Source organism: Adelges cooleyi, unplaced genomic scaffold, assembly GCF_023614345.1.
Source record: "Adelges cooleyi isolate 19-005CV unplaced genomic scaffold, UGA_ACOO_1.1 ACOO_flye_CR_arks_rails_tigmint_CR_PRNA_167, whole genome shotgun sequence".
In the NCBI taxonomy this organism is placed as follows: Eukaryota; Metazoa; Arthropoda; class Insecta; order Hemiptera; family Adelgidae; genus Adelges; species Adelges cooleyi.
The window spans coordinates 2,892,349-2,912,467 of NW_026095824.1; the positions used below are offsets into that span (position 1 = coordinate 2,892,349).

The window sequence follows — 20,119 nt, forward strand, 5'->3', positions numbered from 1 at the left end:
TAGTTCGACGATCACCTTGAGAAGTGTAAATATCCGTGTAATATGTCATTCCGTCCAAATCGAATCGAATTCCGCTAATTTCACCTTCGTGCCTATTGTTCCGCCGAAATTCCCGATGCGAGGAGCTCGTAATAATAATAACAACATATAATTTGATTATCTCCAAAACGTGTTTAATAACACCTATGGCGGCTGGTCGGCGTTAATCAAAAACCTAACCATGGCAATATATTATACCCGCAGCCGTCGTCGAGGTTCGTTAAGACTGAAAAATAAAAAACCATACACATATAGGCGTGTGTATAATAATTTTGAACGTACAAGGGCTGCTGCTCACGCGTCTTGTAGTTTTGTACCTGCGTGCATACGTGTACCGTCAAACCCGGAGGTGATGTAATTATTATTATATTGACAATATCGTCATAAATAAGGACAATATTTTACACAAAGGAAAGTAATCACGGATGAGCCGGGAAGATTCAACGGCCCGCGGCCACGTGTAAAAGTATCTCTGGCTGCCATTTGGCTTATTGTGCTTGTTGTGTTATTGTTGCTTCTATATACTGTTAGGTGTATTATTATTATTATTATATTTTCTACTACCATGAAGAGCATAGCTGCCTGTGCTCCACGCTCTATTATGTTGCAACACAATCGAGCCGAGGAGACCATTAGCCTCGATACATAAGGCGTTTCGCAAGTTTTGTATCCAATTGGCTTTTCATTCATCATGGGAATATCGATCGCGATACAGACCTCCGGCGGTGGTAGTGACAACGTTATACATAGGTTAGTACAACAAAAACAAAGATCAATAAACGAGATAAATGATTTTCGACAAGATGATTGGGCATTTTAACGAAACAACAACAGTGCTGCTCTTGTGCGTGTTGACTTGTAGACGGGCTTTTAAGATTGTCATGCCAATGTGTAATTGAAAAAATATATTCCAACCAAGTACAAGTACGAATATTGTTGTAGAAACGTTTATTTATTTTTTTTTTGTTTTTCGATCGCTGACCGGGTTTGTTTGTGTGAACTTCATAATGAAAAAACAATGAACCGAATTGAAACATCAACGTATTTATGCATATTTAATACGGGGCGTCAAGACATGCTTAGCCTCCGGGTACGGGTCATGGAAGAGTGGTTTTTGTCTTGGGTGCAAGTAAATGTGTGTATAAAGAAAAATACAGAAGCCTATTGCAATAATTAACCTCGATGCATCATACACAGACAGACAGTCGGAAGACATATACAATGCAGTTCGCCCTATATTCAATCACGCCGTTTTCGTTCAAAAATCAATTACTAGAGAACTCATAGCTTTATCCTGATCTCGATTGCAATCGACCACCACCTGTCACTCGACTCCTCAAGCTTATCTATCCCCGTCATCTTCTTCGCTACTTGCCCATACCAACAGTGTTCGCAGCAAGACACAAATTACTGACGGTTTCTTAAATAATTGGACGACTAAAACGCATCGCTTCGACGATTGTATTCTTAATATTGTTACCAAAACGAGGAGTTTTTCCGGTTACACAATTTCGCGGATCGTCGCAGATGTAGAGGAGTCTGGCAGTCTGACGATAGATAAATAACGATCAATTACCCAATGACAAACGTTATGCGTTCTCCTCCAGAGGATCCTGGAATTATTACGGGTTTGAACCATTGCATATGCTAGCCAATCTATATTCTAACGCGGTATCCTTGCGAAGGAACGGCGTTCGACTTGAATAATGTCGTTCGATAGCAATAATAATTACTACAGTCACTTGATTTCCGACGATAGCTCTATATGCAATTCATTTTGGTCAAGGGTACCGCACCGGTGGTGCACTATATAGTAGAGGAGATAATGTAGGAGGAATACTTAAACAATAGACACGCCGCTGTACGGTAAGTACGGGCAGGTGACGGTTAGAAGTGGATACGTGGAATTTTAACAATGGCCATTAGCACAATAATTATGTCGGCGAATAAAAAAAAAATATCATATACCAACACAGTCATAGGCCATCATGTTAGTGTTTATCATATTAGTATTAGGTATAATGTGCGCGAATTCCCGCTGTTTCGCTTTTTGTATCGGCCGTCGTTCGACGACATCGCTTGGGTGTAATTATAATAATAATAATAATAATAATAGCACTAATGTCTTCGTATAAGAACGTCGTTGTCTTGTGCATGCACGCGAGAAAGTGCACAAATGATCTCTCTTTGATCGTGGCCGGCACGGTCTATCTCTTCGAGATGCTGCTATTCTTCTTTCGGCACCTACCCATCTGCGACACACAGCTTTATCGCCTCGGCGAAGATTTACCATATTACAATATATTTTATACATCACAGCAAACCGAGGGCCGGAGAGTCGGCTCGTCCAAGAATGTTTCCTTATTCGAACGTGCGCGTACAACATATAAAACCGATTCAGGGTACACACAATACCTGCTGCTGCTGCTGCTGCTGCACTTTGCATCTAATTTAAAACGGCTCGATTGTGAAGGTAAGTATAGCGTACGGCCAGGCACGTCGGTCGTTTTGCATATAATAATAATAATACCCATAGCAGATATGATGTTATTTGTGTATAAAATAGAACCGACCATTCTTTCCGTTATCCCGTGACCAGAAGAAGGCCGTGCAAGGTTTTCCAAGAGAATCTCTATTTACTCGACACAGAGTCCACACACACACACACGCTTGTCGTGCGCTGACTTAACAGTTCTTAATGCATTTTATTTTTTTTTTTTTTGTTATATTCTTTGCGAAAATCCGATTCCGTCTTGACGTGTCCGGTCTTTCTAGTCCAAACACCGTAGTGCCATCATTGTGTACAGTTGGTCTATTATTGTACACACAAACGATGTACACCTTAAATAGATCTCGCCGACCGTTACTCCCACGGTGAATGTGTATCAATAGACGACGGCGGCGCAGCACGTCCACGAGTCTGTCCGGTTTCTTTAGGAAAATCGTGAGCAACGACAACAAAATGGGCCCAGAGTTTAATAGCCTTTGAAACTCGTCAGTAAAAATGTACAGTCGGTATTTGGTTCGGTGGCGGTTCGAGATTGAACAGAGATGAGTTCAATGGAAAAAAAGGGAGACTCGGGAACCAAGAAATACAACTCCAGCATACAACTCCAGCCTGCTTGAATGCGTTCAATTCTTACCATTTCAAAAATCTCGGAAGAACCGCAGAAAACCGGACGGTGAATTTCGCAAGAAAAAATAAACGCTCTACTAAATCAGCGAATAGACACTGAGAACCACCGTGCACTTTAAATCATTAACCAGAATGATTTTTCGAGGAGACGTGTAAAAGTTTAATTGAATATTTTTAATGCCCGCAGACATTTGGGAACGGCCGAAACCCTTAAGACCTTTGTCCCTATAACAGTCGACGTCTATAAAGTATACATTTTTACCAACCGCAGTGTTGGCAACAAAAGTTTAAACGACAACCATATTATGTAGACCTTCAAGTGCTTAAACCAAAAAAACGGCGTACCCAAGAATTTGTCAAGGAAATCAATCAATTTGTCAACTAATAGATATTTCGTCACTGGAAAACAATGTAATGTTTTTTTTTTTTTTATAATTTATGACTATTGATCGTTACCCATTGAAACAATAGTATACAGTATGTGTTATATTTTGGATTTCAATGAGGGGGGGGCAGTACAAACGTACGTCTTGTGCAATTTTGCCTCGTCGAATTCCGATTAAATGTGAAATCATCGAAATTAAAGATGGAATTGAAAACACTCACCTTTAAGGAGTTGTGCAGCGGCAACGGCGGACACGGCTAACAAGACGAAGGCTCCGCACCAAAGGCCGCACGCGAGTTGCATCTTAAGGTCGTCGGTGTTGTCTCGTATCCATTGCGGTCAACTCTTAAGATGTATACAAAAAAAAAAAACACTATTAATTTACACGAATCCGACGGATATTATAATTAATATTTCCTTTGCCGTTTCGCATGGCACACGCTTATCGAAACGCGCAGCACTCGCGCACAACAGCGCACTTTTTTTTTTTTCCAGATTATTTCCCGTATCTACCTAACCCATTGCTCGGGTTTGTGCTTTGGCAAATCTTTTGGGCGCCGAGAAAATACAAACATTCGATACACGACACACGGTTTTGGGCGAAAAATAATTTTTAAAAAAAACACACACACCAGTACCGACCGACTGTGTTGTGGCCGACCAACTGACAAGTCTACTTTTACACGGTAGGAACACCGGTTTTGGCGGCAAGGCCTCCTTCGGCAGTACCAGCGCCACCTACCTCTTCTAATCGGTCGGGCACGCGTTATGGAATATATCTGTGTAGATAGCTATTAAAAAAAAATGCAACTCTTAAGCGTCACAACATTTCTGGCCATACTTTCACAGAAAAATTTGATATCTGTTTCACGAGAATATGCATATGAGTTCACAAGTTATAATTTATACACCTACAGTGGCGTGTACTTACGTGCGGGGGTTTTAGGGTTCAAACCCCTCCCCCCCCCCAGAGCCGAGAAAAAAACTGTGAAAAAGTGATATATTATAGGTTTTTATTGTATAATTGTTGCAATGTTACTTCTATGAAGTAAATAAATGTAATAAATAATAATTTAATAATTATATTTTAATTGTTAAGTGTTTTGTACAGTTTTGACTTTTGTTTATACTATTAAATGCTCACACGCATACCTATTCTGATATTGAACATATTTGTTTTATTTTTTCTAGCTATTTAGCTAGAAAAATAAATAAAATATATAAAATGATTGTAAATTCGTATGTTTAATATAAGAATAGATATGCGTGTGAGCATTTAATAGTATAAACAAAAGTTTACTGTAAACTATTTAAGAAGATGTACACATAACTGATAACACAATATTAACTATTGTGATTATTAATTTTTATTAATATATTATCAGAGATGGGCAAAAAGAAATTTCCGAAATTTTATTCGTGTAAAGAAAATGTAAAGAAACGTTTTTTCAAACCGTATTCGAAAACGTTTTTTCTCCCAGTTCAAAATAGTCTAAATAAACACAAAATGTATAAGTAAAAATAAAAATTATTTTTTCAAAGTATTTAATTTGGAGTTAACAATTTTATCAAAGATAAAAATATAAAATGTCATTTTGTACTTTTAAATTAGGAGAAGGTGGTGGAATGGCGGACATCTAAGCAAGAGTTAAAATATCTTCGGAACTATAAGTCCAGGAATTTCGTTTTTTCTTAAAATCGAACTATCGAGTTTTTTTTCGGAAAAATATTCCAACAAATCACTTAATTTGTTGGAAAAAAATTGCTTATCATTTTGAAATATCTGGTTAGGTAGTGTTATTTTTTTTACCCTCCCCCCCCCCAGAACAAGATTGAATGTACGCCACTGCTAAATACTTGTTATTTTTACAAGCAAGTTTACAAACACAAAATATCTCGACAAACGTTGTTTTCAGATGACAAAATAATCATATTAAAAAAAAAGAGCTGTCAAGTCAACTCGAAAACGGTTCAGCCGATATTATTTTTAATTTTTTCACCATATTTTATTGATTTATTGATCGTACCGAGACAAGGTAAACTGTACCTACAAATAAAATCAGCTTATTGTGAAAAATTAAAATGCAGTGAAAAAATTAAACAATGTATATGTATGTAACTTTTTCTATAAATTATAGAATAAACTATTCTATGAATGAAAAGGGGGGGGGGGGTTAGAAAAATTATTTACTTAAAATACACAAGCAATGGTCTCATAGAGTTAAAGTTAACTGCCCTTAACTTGAAACTTCAATAACTTAAAAAATAGTCAACTAAAACCAGTCAACGGTTTTAGTATATTATTCTCGATTTAAAATTGTTACTGTATATGTATATAAACATATATATAAATAAATTATAATATATCATGTTAGTTCATGTGTTTATTTTAATCTACACTAGAATTATTTTTCTGATATTAATTAAATTGTGTACTATATTAAATCTTCACTGAATAGATACTTTCATAGACCACCATAGTTATAATTTATAAGTATATATTGTGCTTAAACCTCCAGTGGAGAACACTAGTAAAAAGTTTGGCCCAATCAGCACTAAAAACCCACTTAGAATCTTTATCGAGAAAATTAATGATCACACTGTTGGTTTTCAAAGCTAATTTGCGTCAAACCCAATTAGTTAAGATTAGAGTATTGTTTTTACAACAAAAATCTTAATTTATATTTTCACAGTGAATTTTTAAACGTTTTTTTTTTCTTCCAAATACATTGCCAAATTGTAGAAAAATAACTTTTAGTTGTGTTCTTACACTCTCAACGGGCATGTGCACCAAAAACTACATAATACATTTAACCACTGCTAATATAACTTTACTAATATACATTTAATAATTTAACTTTCGCGCGAATGTAATTGAAATTTAATAGCTTTACACGTTAAGACTTCGTCGAGCAAATAATTGATTAAAAAATGACTAGTGAAAAACATTACCTTGTTTATCTGCACTATTATTGTGTACAATTTATATACTAATGACATAACAACATACGTTTAAGACCAATGAAATTCTTAATGACTATAGTGAAAAAAATATATAACATTTTAAGTATAACAATAGTTGTACTCAAATCGTATAACGGCCAGAAAATAGTAACAGTTATTCGATTAATTTCATCAAAATATATATTTAAAATTTTAAACACTAGTTTTTTCATTCATATCATTAAAAATCTCAACATTGGTATTGTGCAAACAGTAAATATATATATATATATATATTTTTTTTTTTTTTTAACTGTATATTTTATTTTATTATTATTATAATAATATACAGTAACGCATAATAAACATAACATAATGTATACATCATGAAAAGAACGTTCATGAGAATATTTACAGAAAATGATTGTATTTTAAAAATGAATAAATACAAACATGTTTTTCTAAACTTTTCAAACTTACATAACAGCAAAATAATAATACAATAATGCACCGTACCGTGTAACACATGAGATACAAGTAAGTAAATATACTTTTATATTTTTTTTTTTTTTTTGAAGAAAACAAAATGGATTATCATCATATAATATTGTTCATTCAATATATAATGTTAGTTCCAAATAAAATCCATCCAAACGAATTTCACTAGATATCTTTGTCAATGATAAAAGTATATTATATTTTTGTGAATCACAATATATATATATATTTTTTTTTTTTTTTATAGAAAACATCCTTTATGCAAAATACATTAAACAGTTACGAGGTGTGTAAAAATATTCTCTCGACGTTATTAGGTGGATTTTATTTTGAAAACCGATGCCTATGTGCATATATTATAGGATTGCATAATTATAGGATCGTATGGATCTTATTGTTAGATTGTGTTGCATGTATTACCCGAAGTCTTCATTTGCGACACCGTCCAAACTTTGCACACATAGAGAAAGGAATGACATAAATCCACGATGATAGTTCAAAATCGACCATAAGTATTCTGTCTATATATATGCCAAATCATCTAAGCTAATTCAAAGTGTATAATATATACAGTGAACAATATGAGACACCTGACACGGTAAACACATGGAACACAGTTAAACCGTTAAACACCAAAATAATACACTTTGATGAACAATTTAAAATAACGGTTGGGGTTCATTTCACTCTAACTATATATATAGTAGTTGGTTTAATAACTAGAAACATGATTAAAACAAATAACACACTAGTTGTCTTGCTAGATTTTAGCAAAATTGCATATACATGTTTAATATAGTATTACAATAGCACTAGTAACACATCAATAATTTTTTTTTTATTAATGTTATATTATAATATTAGACATATATCATTTTAGACCCAGGTAGTAGATACCTTTGAACTCACTCATCAATCATAGATGATTGATCATTGACTTACACAAGCCAAGTACTGGTAGATGGAGAAAATATGTTCAAATATTATTAAATTAAACACGTTTTTAACAAGACACAAATTAAATTAGAAATCAAGTACGTTTAAGTTAGGAGTTCCTTTTTCTCTCAATTTAAATTCTCTAGAATGCATTTTACAAACATTAGGTTAGTAAAGTAAAGCTTAGTTTTTTTTTTTAAATAATATGATCATATGTGTTTTTAGTTGTTGTTATCTGTTGAAAATGAATAATGAATTCAAATTGGTCGATGATTGAATTATTATCACACGGTCTTCGTTGATTTCAAGTCGTTCTGTAAGAATAAGACTTACCGAAAAACTTGAATAAACTTCAAATACCTATTATAGGCAATTTCAAAGTATGTGTTCAAGTCTGTTTCAGTCAAATGCAAAGACACAAAATTGTATCGTTCAATTTTTCCCGCTAATTTATTATTTTTTTTTTTAATTCATATTTTTTATTAAATATTTAACATGAAAACAACCCAAAACTAGCTAATAAAAAAATACTGTTTATATCGAAATTGTATATTAAGCTACTTAAACAATTATTTACATTTATAAGTCTGTATAGTATGTTTTCAAATGATTGTCGTCAAATATTGCCTATATTTTGCCCCTTAACAAATGGGTTCTTTCCGAGCCCGTTTAATAGCTATTTTGGCCCTTGAAGTGCACATAACTGAGTAATTGAGATAATATAGTAACTATTCAAGCTTAGAGATGAATTATATGTAATATGGAACCTATAGTAGAACCTATACCTAGTAAGGTATTAACCAAGTACAGTCTAAATCAAGTTGCAGTCTATATCAATACAGTCCAACCCAAGTACAGTTGACACCAGTACAGTATAAACTACCTACAGTCTAAACCAAGTATAGTTTAAACCAGTATAGTCCAAACCAAGTACTGCCTAAACAAGCACAGTGTATAAAGTATAAACCTGCACAGTAAGAAATGACCATAGTGGGGTCCACAGATTAGCATATCTAAGCATTTTCTTAAACTATTCTGCTGGTTTGAACTGATATAAAATCACATTCAGATTTAACAGCTGCTTTGACCGAACTTTGCTATAACCTCTGATTTTTATGCTGTATTTAGTTTGGACTGTACACGGTTAATAAAATGTCTCCAGCCTCTTATGCATTAACCTTGTAATAACCTAACAACCGGTAAAATGTGTCGCGTTGGGTAACACAAATAAGTGTGTCTATATATAACTGTACCCAGTTTAATACTACAACAGCACACAGAACGGGAATAGAGAATCATGCAGAGATGGCAAGTTTAAATAACGATTGAATATCATTTTAATTGACAAATATAATATTATGATTTTCAATTAGTTTACACCCAATCGCCTGATGCTATTTGACTAGGTACCTAATAGAGTATATATTATACATGTTTCTATAGTTGCTTAATTGGCAATTACACAAATAGAGCATTTAAATCGTAAAACCATAAGGGCACATTAAATCCAGTCGTTAAATTCAATTAAAAATGTGTAATAAGGTCGGGCTATAATTTGGTCATTTCGATTAGCCAATATTGTAAATCAAAACAATTACATTAGACGCCAATATCTTAATAGGGGGTACCTAAATCTAAGACTAAAGATTATTATTAATTATATTACCTTTATCTCTAAAGGTACAATCTGGGTATGTGCTGGTTTTTTTTTTTTTTGTAATTTATCAATCAACACTAGGAGACAGCGTTTAATAGGATAATTTATTAATTTTGTTTTTTTATTGAAGTTTCTAACTAGTCTGTGTGTGTGTATTTTACCTATGACTCAATCTACAGTTACCAAAAACTATTCATGTTATTTAATTTTAATATTACTAATTTTATTTGCTTGCTTGTACTTATATACCATACGATAGTAATAATAATAACCTACGACTGGTTAACGTAGAACTTTAAAATGCTCAAGATCAGTCTTTTTCAGCCTCTAACTCTGCTCTTATCATTTATTTCTTACCTCTAGTCTCTAATCATTTATCTCTTATCACTAATATATTATCTCTTGTTTCTAAATATTTATCTCTAATCTCTTATCATTTAGCTCCTATCTCTTGTCAATTATGTCCATAGATATATATAATAAACTAGATTGCTAACTGTACATGCCACCAATAGAGAAGTTTGAAGCAGCCACTTTCCGCCATTTCGGTGGGAATTAGAACCTTATCACGCGAGAATAATATATGTTTATAACAATCACATATATATCTATATATAATATTGATAGAATAATATGTACAGATATATATTATTTGCATTGATAACACCCATAAATCCCACCAGAATGGCGGACCGTCGGCTTCAATTCTTATCGCTAGTTAGCAATCTAGTTTATTATATATATCTGTGATTATGTCTTAGCATTTATCTTTTATCACTTATCATTTATTCTAATCATTTTTCTCTTATCATTTTTTTAGTTAGGGGCCGAAAGGGACTGAAAACGATGTGACCCCTCTTTTAAGGTGAGCTTTTTGCACTGAATAACATGGAATAATTTTTTGTTTTTTTAAGTCATTATATTTTTACTTAACTGTCGAAATTTTCAATTTTATCGAAAAAATAAAAAACGGGGGGGTTTATTTGGCGGTCCCCCAGATATCCAGTCACCTATTACTTACCTTTCATGCTGGAACACCCTGTATATAAACCAGGATGAGTTAAAGCTAAAAACTAAATGTAGATAATCGAACATCACGCCCATATTATATAAATGTGGACCGAGGACGATTTTAATTGCAATGCAGGTACAAAGATGACCCACCAAAAACAATACAACGACCGTAGGAGTTTTTGTCTTGGGGCAAATATATGCAAAAAAAAAATACAATGTCGATTATGTTTTACACCGTTCAAAACCAACCACAACCAAGGGTAAATGTTGATAATGTATTAATAATTCAAATACACATAACTAACTACACACAATATGTAGTCATCTCACAACCCACACACACACACACACAATAGTCGAGGTGCAGATAATAACAGCCACATTAAATTTGAAAACCCATATAAAAATTACAAAAAAATAAATAAATTAGAACACAACTTGCAGGCAAAACAAGTTTCATGAAAAAAAAACAACACCTCAATACACCTGATCATGATGCGGTATAACATACATTTTAATTAGTACTTGTATAATAATACAACATTGCCATTTCCGAAGGCAGGGCATACCTATTGTGTTGGTTATTGGATAATATGATTAAATGTAAAAAAAAAAAAAAACGTTATTGAAATAATATTGCTAGCATTGCCAACAACAACAAATGAAAATCCAAGGCAAACATCTGAAAAAATAGATTTACCCCGAAATAGTAATAAATAATAAACAATAGTACCGTTCTAGTGGTAAAAAAGTCAAGTTATTTTGTTTCAAAATCCAATCGGTTTTATTCCCAGCCAAGACTATGTCTTAATTAACCAACTGTTAAAACTTAAAATCAAATCAAACGGAAAAAAATAGTGAGAATTGGTGTCGCATTTTTTGAATTTATATGTAATGACTTAAGTGCTAAATAGTAAACAGAGAGGGGCAATTTACTATTTAGTATGTTAATTTTCAAATGCTTTAAGCGAAATTCCAACAACACCCATTATCACTTTTCCAGTTTTATTATCACTCACAATCAAGGAAAGTTGTTATCATCTCTACGTCATGTTATCACCATTTTCTTATCAAAATTATGTTTGATTCGATAATTGCCGCAATTATTTTATTGTTTAAATAGTGAATATCTACGAATTTCTATTAATATATAAAAAAAATTCCTATTTATTTGCTAATATTTTGTTAAAATAAAAACCCACTATTGCCGAGGTCGATCTATTTCTTTAAATATACATTTACGTTAAATTAATAGCGTAACGAATAATAGAAAACGTTTCAAATAAAAAAAAAAACCTAAACAGCGAAGAACAACGGTATTTTAAAGAACTTTAAATAGTGAGTAGAAATAAATAATGTAAAAAAAAAAAACGTTATTGAACTAATATTGCTAGCATTGCCAACAACAACAAATGAAAATCCAAGACAAACATCTCAGAAAAATAGATTTACCCCGAAATAGTAATAAATAATAATCAATACCGTTCTAGGGGTGAAAAAGTCAAGTTATTTTGTTGATATTAGTATTAGTTGTTTTACATATTTTGTTTTTCAGTTAGCTGCGTAATCGTACCCGAAAGGTAGTTTACTAGGCAAAAAAATGTAAAAAGTTATGATCAACCACGATCGTATCCATTCCGATAAAGAAATTAGCTTCGTTAACCCTTTCGATACACTATTACACGTAAAATTTAAAAACCACATAGGACACTATGGCTAAAATGTGGTTAATTGTGTACAATTTTCACAAAGTATAATAATATTATTACGAATAATATTCAAATAATAAGAAGTTCACAACAATTATTTCTGTCGTAAGTAACTCGGACGATCATTTCGTTGTACGATAAATCAATTCGAGCTTTCTTAAAATAATGTCGTGTACAGTTTATCGCGTAGGCTCGAATACAATTTTACGGATAACATAACGCAAGACTCAACAGTAACCTAAAATGTAATAAGTTAAGTATATCAGTTACATATTTTTGAACACTTTTAAGATAACGAGTTTATTTAAAACTGTAAACGACGTAACAGTTTATGTTTTCAAAAATCTTAAGTTATTTATTTTTAGCGTTTGAATAAAAAACTAATATAGACACTTTCTAGAAGAAAATACTTAATGTTAGTTCGGTTTGTATTTAAAACTGAATTTTAAACTTGCTTATGTTAAAATTTATTTAGTAGCTGGTTCGCTTAAGACGTAACAGAACATTAAATAGACTGACATTCGTATAATGCGTACTATGATTATACATGAAAACAATGCGTAACAACAATATTATAGACAACAACAATAATAACCAATTGATTTATTATAAAAAAAAAAAAAGAAAACAGTTAATAATATACTATTATAGTTACAATAATCGAAAGCAGTGTTCACTTCAGATCGGTATAGCCAACGACGTTATACAATCGTCGTCGACACAAAAAAAAACATCACCAAGTTAACGATTCTAAAGTTTCGGTATACTTTGAGGAAAAAAATCACCTAAGATTGATGAAAATGATCTATAAATGCTATCTCTTCATTGTGGAATAAAATGTGAAAAATAAAAAACTTTTATGAGGTTTTTTTTTTGCGCCAACGGACGTGTTAACAACTTAGTAATATACAAAATATTTTGTACTAAACAACAAAATTTAAATTACTATTTACAAAATTTACAAAATTGAACATGCAGAAAAAAAAGTTTAATCAAAGTTTTCGAATCGTCAAAAAGTCGCGTTAATACTTTCGGAGTATATTTTAGTGTAGTTTTTTTTTGCGACAGATAAAATACGATTCGAAAACATTATTTACAACATTTTGTTTCAACACGAGAAACTATTCCCGGTGATTTTCAATTACATGCTCAAACGTGATATCAAAACTATCGACAAATTTCTTGGCAATATAACATGTTTTTTTTCCCCCAGACGGATACCGATGCCGTCACCACCCTATTGTTGTTGCTTTTGTCAAGTTGTGCACGTACTCATAACAGTACACTGTTCGTGGCGAGTCTGGCCACGCAGTTGGTCACGCCGAACCAGAAAAAGAAGCTCATCGTTCCCGCTTCGGTCAGAGGCCATTGTATCAACCACGACACCGGTGAAAACCAATCTGGCAACTCGCTCACCACGGCTCGTCTATAGTTGTAGCTCACGAACAAAACGTTAGAAACGCCCTGGAAAAAAAAAATTAATAAATCGTTGCGTTTGGTTTATCGCGACTACTTGTGTTATGAAATCATACTCACGGATAGGACGTACAACAATATGTTGCAAATAAACTTCATCTTGAATTTTTTAGTCATATTGTTTCTCACTAAAAATTGGAAACGCAATTTTTTTTATTAAATAAAATACATTTGGATTTTTGATTTTCACTACAAACTTACCTTGGCTTTTCAACTCTTCCGTGAGTTTATTGATTTTTCGTTGTAATTTCGCGTGTTTGGCGAATTCACGAACTATGGAAATTTCGTCTTGTTCTTTTTGTAATGATGAAATAGCTGCCGTCAACTGACAGTTATTTGAATTGTTATCCAACAACATGGAAACTATCTGGAAAACAAGTAAAATTACATAAATGTAAAACAGAATCGACGCAATGCGCTTTCGGGAATTCCATTTTGATAATACAATCGACACGCAAATATAAACAATGTATAACTTATTCAAATAGTAAATCTAATTAACATAATATCCTGTACTAGATTATAACCTAATTCGATTTCAACAGGTTATGTATGTCTTTTTATTTATCGAAGGTAGTCCAGATCAGAATTTTGTTGTGCCGACGATCTAACCCGAATAAAAGTAATAAAGCCAAATAATCGTCGCAGATCAATATGATAACATTATATATTTACCTTTGGAATGTATTTGAACAATAACACGTTACTAAAACTAATGAGAATGGACCAAACGAGCAAACTCATATTTACAATGTAATTTAACATAAATTCTGTTAAAACTTAAAATCAAATCAAACGACAAAGAAGCGTGAACACTGGCGTTGCATTTTTTTAATTTATATGTAAAGACTTAAGTGCTAAACAGTAAACAGAGAGGGGCAATTTATTATTTAGTATAATAATTTCCAAATGCTTTATGCAAAATTCCAACAACACCCGTTATCACTTTTCCAGTTTTGTTATCACTCACAATGTAGGAAAGTTGTTATCATCTCTACCTCGTGTTATCACCATTTTCTTATCAAATTATGTTTGATTCGATAATTGCCGCCATTATTTTATTGTTTAAATAGTGAATATCTACGAATTTCTATTAATATATAAAAAAAATTCCTATTTATTTGCTAATATTTTGTTAAAATAAAACCCACTATTGCCGAGGTCGATGTATTTCTTTAAATATACACATACATTAAATTAATAGTTAAATGAATAATAGAAAACGTTTCAAATAAAAAAAAAACCTAAACAGCGAAGAACAACGGTATTTTAAAGAACTTTAAATAATAGTGAGTAGAAATACTACTAATTAGTAAAATGTTATTAATTTAAAAACTTACCTATTATACATACATTTTATTCCCTCAAACGTTTTTAAATGTACAAGTATTAAAAATAAAACCGATCGTTACTTTTAATCCTAATACAAATATATTTAAACACGTAGTTTTTTATTATTATTTAAATTAGTGAACTCAATCGTTAATTGTGAAAGGTAAAACAAATGCTAAATACTTAACATTGTAAAATCTCTATACCTTAGCTCGGTCAAACCCATAATTATTATGTTGCCTATAAATAATTGGTTATTATTATTTTTTTTTTTATTATTAGATACTCAATTACAATTAGAGCACTTGATTATTTAAACAGGTAAGTATAATCTAACAAATAAAACACAATATTACAATTATGAATTATTATATGAATTATATAATATAATGTACGTAACTATCTTTCGTACACATCTTCTTTGATCGCAACTTTCTTCTTGTTTTTATTAAAATGTTATTGCCATAAAAAATAACTAAATAAATACAAATATCATCAATTCATTGGGTATACTTTATAATGTGAATTTATTTTCTTATTTTTTTTTTTCAACCCATTTTGGTCTGTAATATATAATTCAATTTTTATTGTTTTTAAATTACTCGATCTTGTGTTTTAACGCTTCGCACGACAACCGTTTATCAATAGTTTTGTTTGTATTATAAACAATATGATTGAACACTTAAAAACCAACTTAATGATTTTCGACAATATACAAATATTATAGTCCTAAAATAAGAGAGACAATTAAAACAAATATTTAAAAAAAAAAAATCAGATTTTGATGTAAGTCGCCTCGTGTGTTCGAAGTAAAACAAATCTCTTTGACACAATTTATTATTTCAAAAATTCTAAGTTTGTTTTGTATTAACACAGTCAATTTAATTCACAATGCAGATCAAGTTCTATCTAATTCGAACAATTTTATTTATTAAATTTTTTAAGTAAATATATTGTATACACTGCCTTTTCTTATTACCAATTAATACGCAAGAGCGTTTCCCCCGTTACATATCAATAACACATATTTACGTGGTAGTCTTTCGACCTGTCGATGACGACAAGTCAAATTACAATTTTTTACCATCACTGACTGAACACAGTTTAATAACAGTTACAATCTATATTATTGTATTTACCATATAATATTTTTATCTTATTCACCAAATTTTGTTTTCATAAATACCTCGATATAAACCCCAATTTTGCAGGAAATTTGAAATAATTGTAAAAGCGTATTTTAGATAAATAAATAAAATTTTATTATTCATCAATATCAGTCTATTAAAAGTAGTTAAAATATAATATATAAATAATGTGTAAATATTTACAGAGTCTTTTATCAAACATACTATTTTATAACGAAAACTAAAATTTTTATATAAATTAGAACTTTTTTTTTTTTTGTACAAATTATTTTAAAAATCACATTTAAATATATTATATGTAACATAAAAACAAACCATAATGTTAAATAATATTTGATTTAAAAAAAAACATCAAAAAACGATAAAATACATAATATTTAAATATATATATATATATGAACATAAAACGAGTGTGTCTTTTTATCAAACGTAGAAATCTCTTCGCGAATTGACGACTTTATTTTTCAACAGTTTTGAAAAAACCGTTATCTTTTCGACCTGGTCGGCCATGAACGTCGAGTTGCCGGAGATCAACATGCAGCATTCCAGGTATTTGTTAATCGACGTTCCTGCCAAACTGTGGCCGTTGAGAGTTTTCATCGCACGCAACGTGACCACCAACAAATGCAAGATTTTCTCCATCACGTGAACGATGTCCCTCTGCAGTTCGTCGCCGACGACGCAGTTTTTGTTCGGCACCGGATAGTGCAAAATGTCCCGCATGTACGACAGATGCTCGCACAGCTCGGTGGACGTGACTTCCAGATCAAAAGCCTGTGGGAATAAATAGGTTGTTATTATTACACTCGTTAAACGTCGCAACGAACAACAACAACAACAACACTTACCAAAATCAAATCTTTGAGCTTCTTGGGACGATCGCGGAGCGCCTTGGTCGATATGCAGATCTTCTTCTGAGCGCCCTTGGTAATGGAATTCTCGTTGACTTTGGCGATGAACGATTCGATCGTGTCCTCGTTGATGCATTCGATTTCTAAGTAGCTGAGGCCGTTGAAGAACCACTGGTACTTGTGCAGTTTCAAATAATGAAGCCACTTGTAGACGGCCTCGTCCATGTCTTGCTCGACAATGGTCAGGTTCGGCAAAGCGCCGCCGTTCGGATTGAACAGCGGCTCCGGATTGGCGGCCATTTTCGACGTATCGACGCCCAAACAGTCCACTGAAAACAAATCGACCACACACGCGATTAGTTTGCGATAATTATTTTCTACGATATGTATACTTACGACTGAAAAAACTAGGGTTGCCGGAAACGGGATACGGCAAAGTCAAACTCTCCGGCTGCAACACGGTCGGCCAAGTCGGCGTCGAATGTTCACCAAAAGGAGTCCATCCGTTGATCATTTGGCCGAGTTCTCGTACCTCTCTGCGGCCGTACTGCGGCCAAGCATTTGGCGGCGGCGGAGGCGGCAGTTGAGTACAAAGACGACGCTCGTTCATTTGCTTGACTTCTCGAATGAGGTGTTTCAATGGACTACAGAGAGCAAATTGAAAATTATTAAATAAAATACATAATTAGCGTTACAACAAATATAATAAACCACTCACTGATGAATGTTGGCCAACGATGTTAACTTCTCGACGAGGGCACAAAGTTTCACGGATTCTTGGACGTTTTCGCCGGAAGACAGCGTGTGCGAGAAAATACGCTTCAAGTTGTCCAAGTACTGTTCTTGAGCCAAGATATTGGAGCCCTTCACCAACATCAACGCCTCGTGCATTTTGGATGACGACGATTTTACGTTCGAAGTGGTCAACCATTTGGCGATTTTGTTCGGGTCGTTGGCTTCCAGTTCTCTCTTCTTAAATTCGCGGTAGGTCTGCATAAACGCGTCGGCGTTCTCGGCAGCCATGTAATCGATCACTCTGTTCAAAAACTGTTGTCGATGTTTGAACGATTTACAACCGTTCAACGATTTGACAAAGTCTTTTATGTCGGACATCTCGGACACTAGAAACAAAAACAATGTTTAAGTTAGTTATGAAATAAATAATTTAGGTTTTTTTTAATAATAATAATCATATTAACCTTTGAATAAAATAGTGTAATTATGAATCGTAAGAAAATAGTTTAAATATTATTATAGTTTTTTAAAAACAATTCAAACAGAGGTATAAACATTTCTAAGGCAATTTTTCGAAACGGATTAACGAGTATATTTTCAACAAAAACTAATAAGATTTATTACTAGTATGAATTATGTAAATTTTCTACTCTCAAGAAAAAATTAGTTAAAAAAAGGGCAATTTAAGGTTCATTAAAGTCTCTATAGGACATGAATGTTTTAATAAATTATAAATACCCAATAAATACAGATAACAAACGAAGAATTATAATTATATGAACTAAGAAATAAAAAATTTGTAAAAATTTAAATTAAAAAGAAGCCAATTTAATAAAAGATTTATCATTATTATAAAAAATAATTTTCAATAGTTTTTAAAAACAGTGTATATTCATATTAGTAAAAGATTGATAATACTATTTTTAGCATTATAGGGTACTTATTAGAATTAATTTTAAAAAAACCAGTTAAAAACTGTTCACGACAAAAATTCATATTTCAAGTTCGATATTATTAAATGTTAAATTTGGGCAAAATTAAAATTAACTTTTAAAAAACACGAATGATATATAATTACATCGCGTTAGACGACTATTAATTTTATAAAGGCAACGTTTTGTTATCGAGCGAATGTAATCAATTTACAAATATTATTAAAAATTAACTTAAAAAGGGGACGTTTTAGTTTTTATTTTAATCAAATGTCATTTATCAAAAACTATTTTTAAAATTATAATAAAAATCAAATTTCAAGACAGGACATCAACAAATTAAATTGAATACATTTTAGAAATATATATATATATATATATATAATTACAGCCTAGTGTCTACAGTTATTCAAAAAGAGTTAATTTAGTTTCCAATAAGAACATGTCATTCAATATTTTACAAGACTGAAGACCGCAATGATTTATATAATTTTTTTTAGGCATTATTAGATTCGTGCAAGTTAAAATTAAATAAAAATACGAACAAATATAAAAAACACTTATTTAAAAGCGACATGAAAGATTAATCACTACTGTTGAAAATTTAAATATTTAATGAGAGTAATGTTCAGTCGAGTTTAAGAAAAAAAAATTCTTGTACAGATGTATTTTAAATCGTAAAAACGTTGGTAATAGTTGAAAATAATTTTGAAAAAACACCTAACCGTATCGAAGCATTAAAAAAAAGATGTGTCTAAAGACTAGATAATAGTATACATATAAATTAATTATTGGGTACTTACTCTGGTCAGACGGATGCGCAGATGAAGACAAACAGGAAAAACCCAGTGCGGAATGGTGTATCCTCTTCCTAGACGGCGGCTGCGGCAGAGAGATGCTGTACTCCCGAGGTGTACACGGCTAATGGTAACCACCGGCGGTGCGGACGGGGTTAATAAAGGCGACCGGGGTGCGTTCGGACACCCTCCCCCTCCGCAGATGCGTCAGCCAACCGAGCCCTGCGATTGGTCGGCGGCAAACCGGTTGATCGCGGGATGGCCGCCGCACGGTGAGACGCCGGCCGCCGGCCATAACAAAGGGTGGCGACGCAATAAATAACGAGTATATACAGGGTGACGGCAAAACGCGCGGTACGTTATCTACACGGTATACACACCGTATTGTCGGCCGCCTCGATCACCCTGTATCCGTATAAAAAAAATAATAACAATAAAGGTTTTTTTACTAATTGGGTGTTTTTTTTTTTTATGAGAAACGTTGTCGGTCGATCACGAGTGCGTCTTATCCCAATTGTAATAATATGCGAT

The 20,119-nt window shown here is 32.4% G+C and overlaps 3 protein-coding genes across 3 annotated transcripts in view; all 3 read right to left on the reverse strand.

Moving 5' to 3' along the window:
- Positions 1–4,213, reverse strand: part of LOC126832856 (fibroblast growth factor receptor 3-like) — a 58,780-nt gene extending 54,567 nt beyond the window's left edge. Inside the window, exon 1 of the mRNA XM_050563872.1 lies at positions 3,782–4,213. Within this exon, the coding sequence (XP_050419829.1) occupies positions 3,782–3,863 (82 nt within the window). The 5' untranslated portion in view covers positions 3,864–4,213. The remainder of the gene's footprint in view (positions 1–3,781) is intronic.
- Positions 4,214–12,763: 8,550 nt separating this feature from the next.
- On the reverse strand, positions 12,764–14,726 carry LOC126832809 (guided entry of tail-anchored proteins factor 1-like). Its single transcript, XM_050563780.1, has 4 exons — positions 14,469–14,726; positions 13,995–14,160; positions 13,854–13,921; positions 12,764–13,781 (listed from the first exon to the last, which is right to left on the reverse strand). The coding sequence occupies exons 1-4, from the start codon at positions 14,556–14,558 to the stop codon at positions 13,590–13,592; spliced, it is 516 nt and encodes a 171-aa protein (XP_050419737.1). The 5' UTR covers positions 14,559–14,726; the 3' UTR covers positions 12,764–13,589.
- A 1,965-nt stretch (positions 14,727–16,691) lies between these two features.
- Positions 16,692–19,919, reverse strand: LOC126832834 (uncharacterized). The gene is made up of 5 exons (XM_050563829.1): positions 19,595–19,919; positions 17,843–18,245; positions 17,521–17,768; positions 17,122–17,453; positions 16,692–17,047 (listed from the first exon to the last, which is right to left on the reverse strand). Coding segments are annotated over exons 1-5 (1,335 nt in total). The 5' UTR covers positions 19,596–19,919; the 3' UTR covers positions 16,692–16,696.
- Positions 19,920–20,119: the final 200 nt, after the last annotated feature.

Excerpts from the sequence above, each read along its gene's own strand:
- LOC126832834 (XM_050563829.1), bottom strand. Across the intron at positions 17,769-17,842 it reads TCGTTGGCCAACATTCATCA|TCCATTGAAACACCTCATTC; the intron begins GTGAGTGGTTTA and ends TGCTCTCTGTAG. Across the intron at positions 17,454-17,520 it reads CAACCCTAGTTTTTTCAGTC|TGGACTGTTTGGGCGTCGAT; the intron begins GTAAGTATACAT and ends ATTTGTTTTCAG.
- LOC126832809 (XM_050563780.1), bottom strand. The coding sequence starts at position 14,558 with ATGTTAAATTACATTGTAAATATGAGTTTGCTCGTTTGGTCCATTCTC. Across the intron at positions 14,161-14,468 it reads TGTTCAAATACATTCCAAAG|ATAGTTTCCATGTTGTTGGA; the intron begins GTAAATATATAA and ends CTTGTTTTCCAG. Across the intron at positions 13,782-13,853 it reads TATTGTTGTACGTCCTATCC|GGCGTTTCTAACGTTTTGTT; the intron begins GTGAGTATGATT and ends TTTTTTTTCCAG.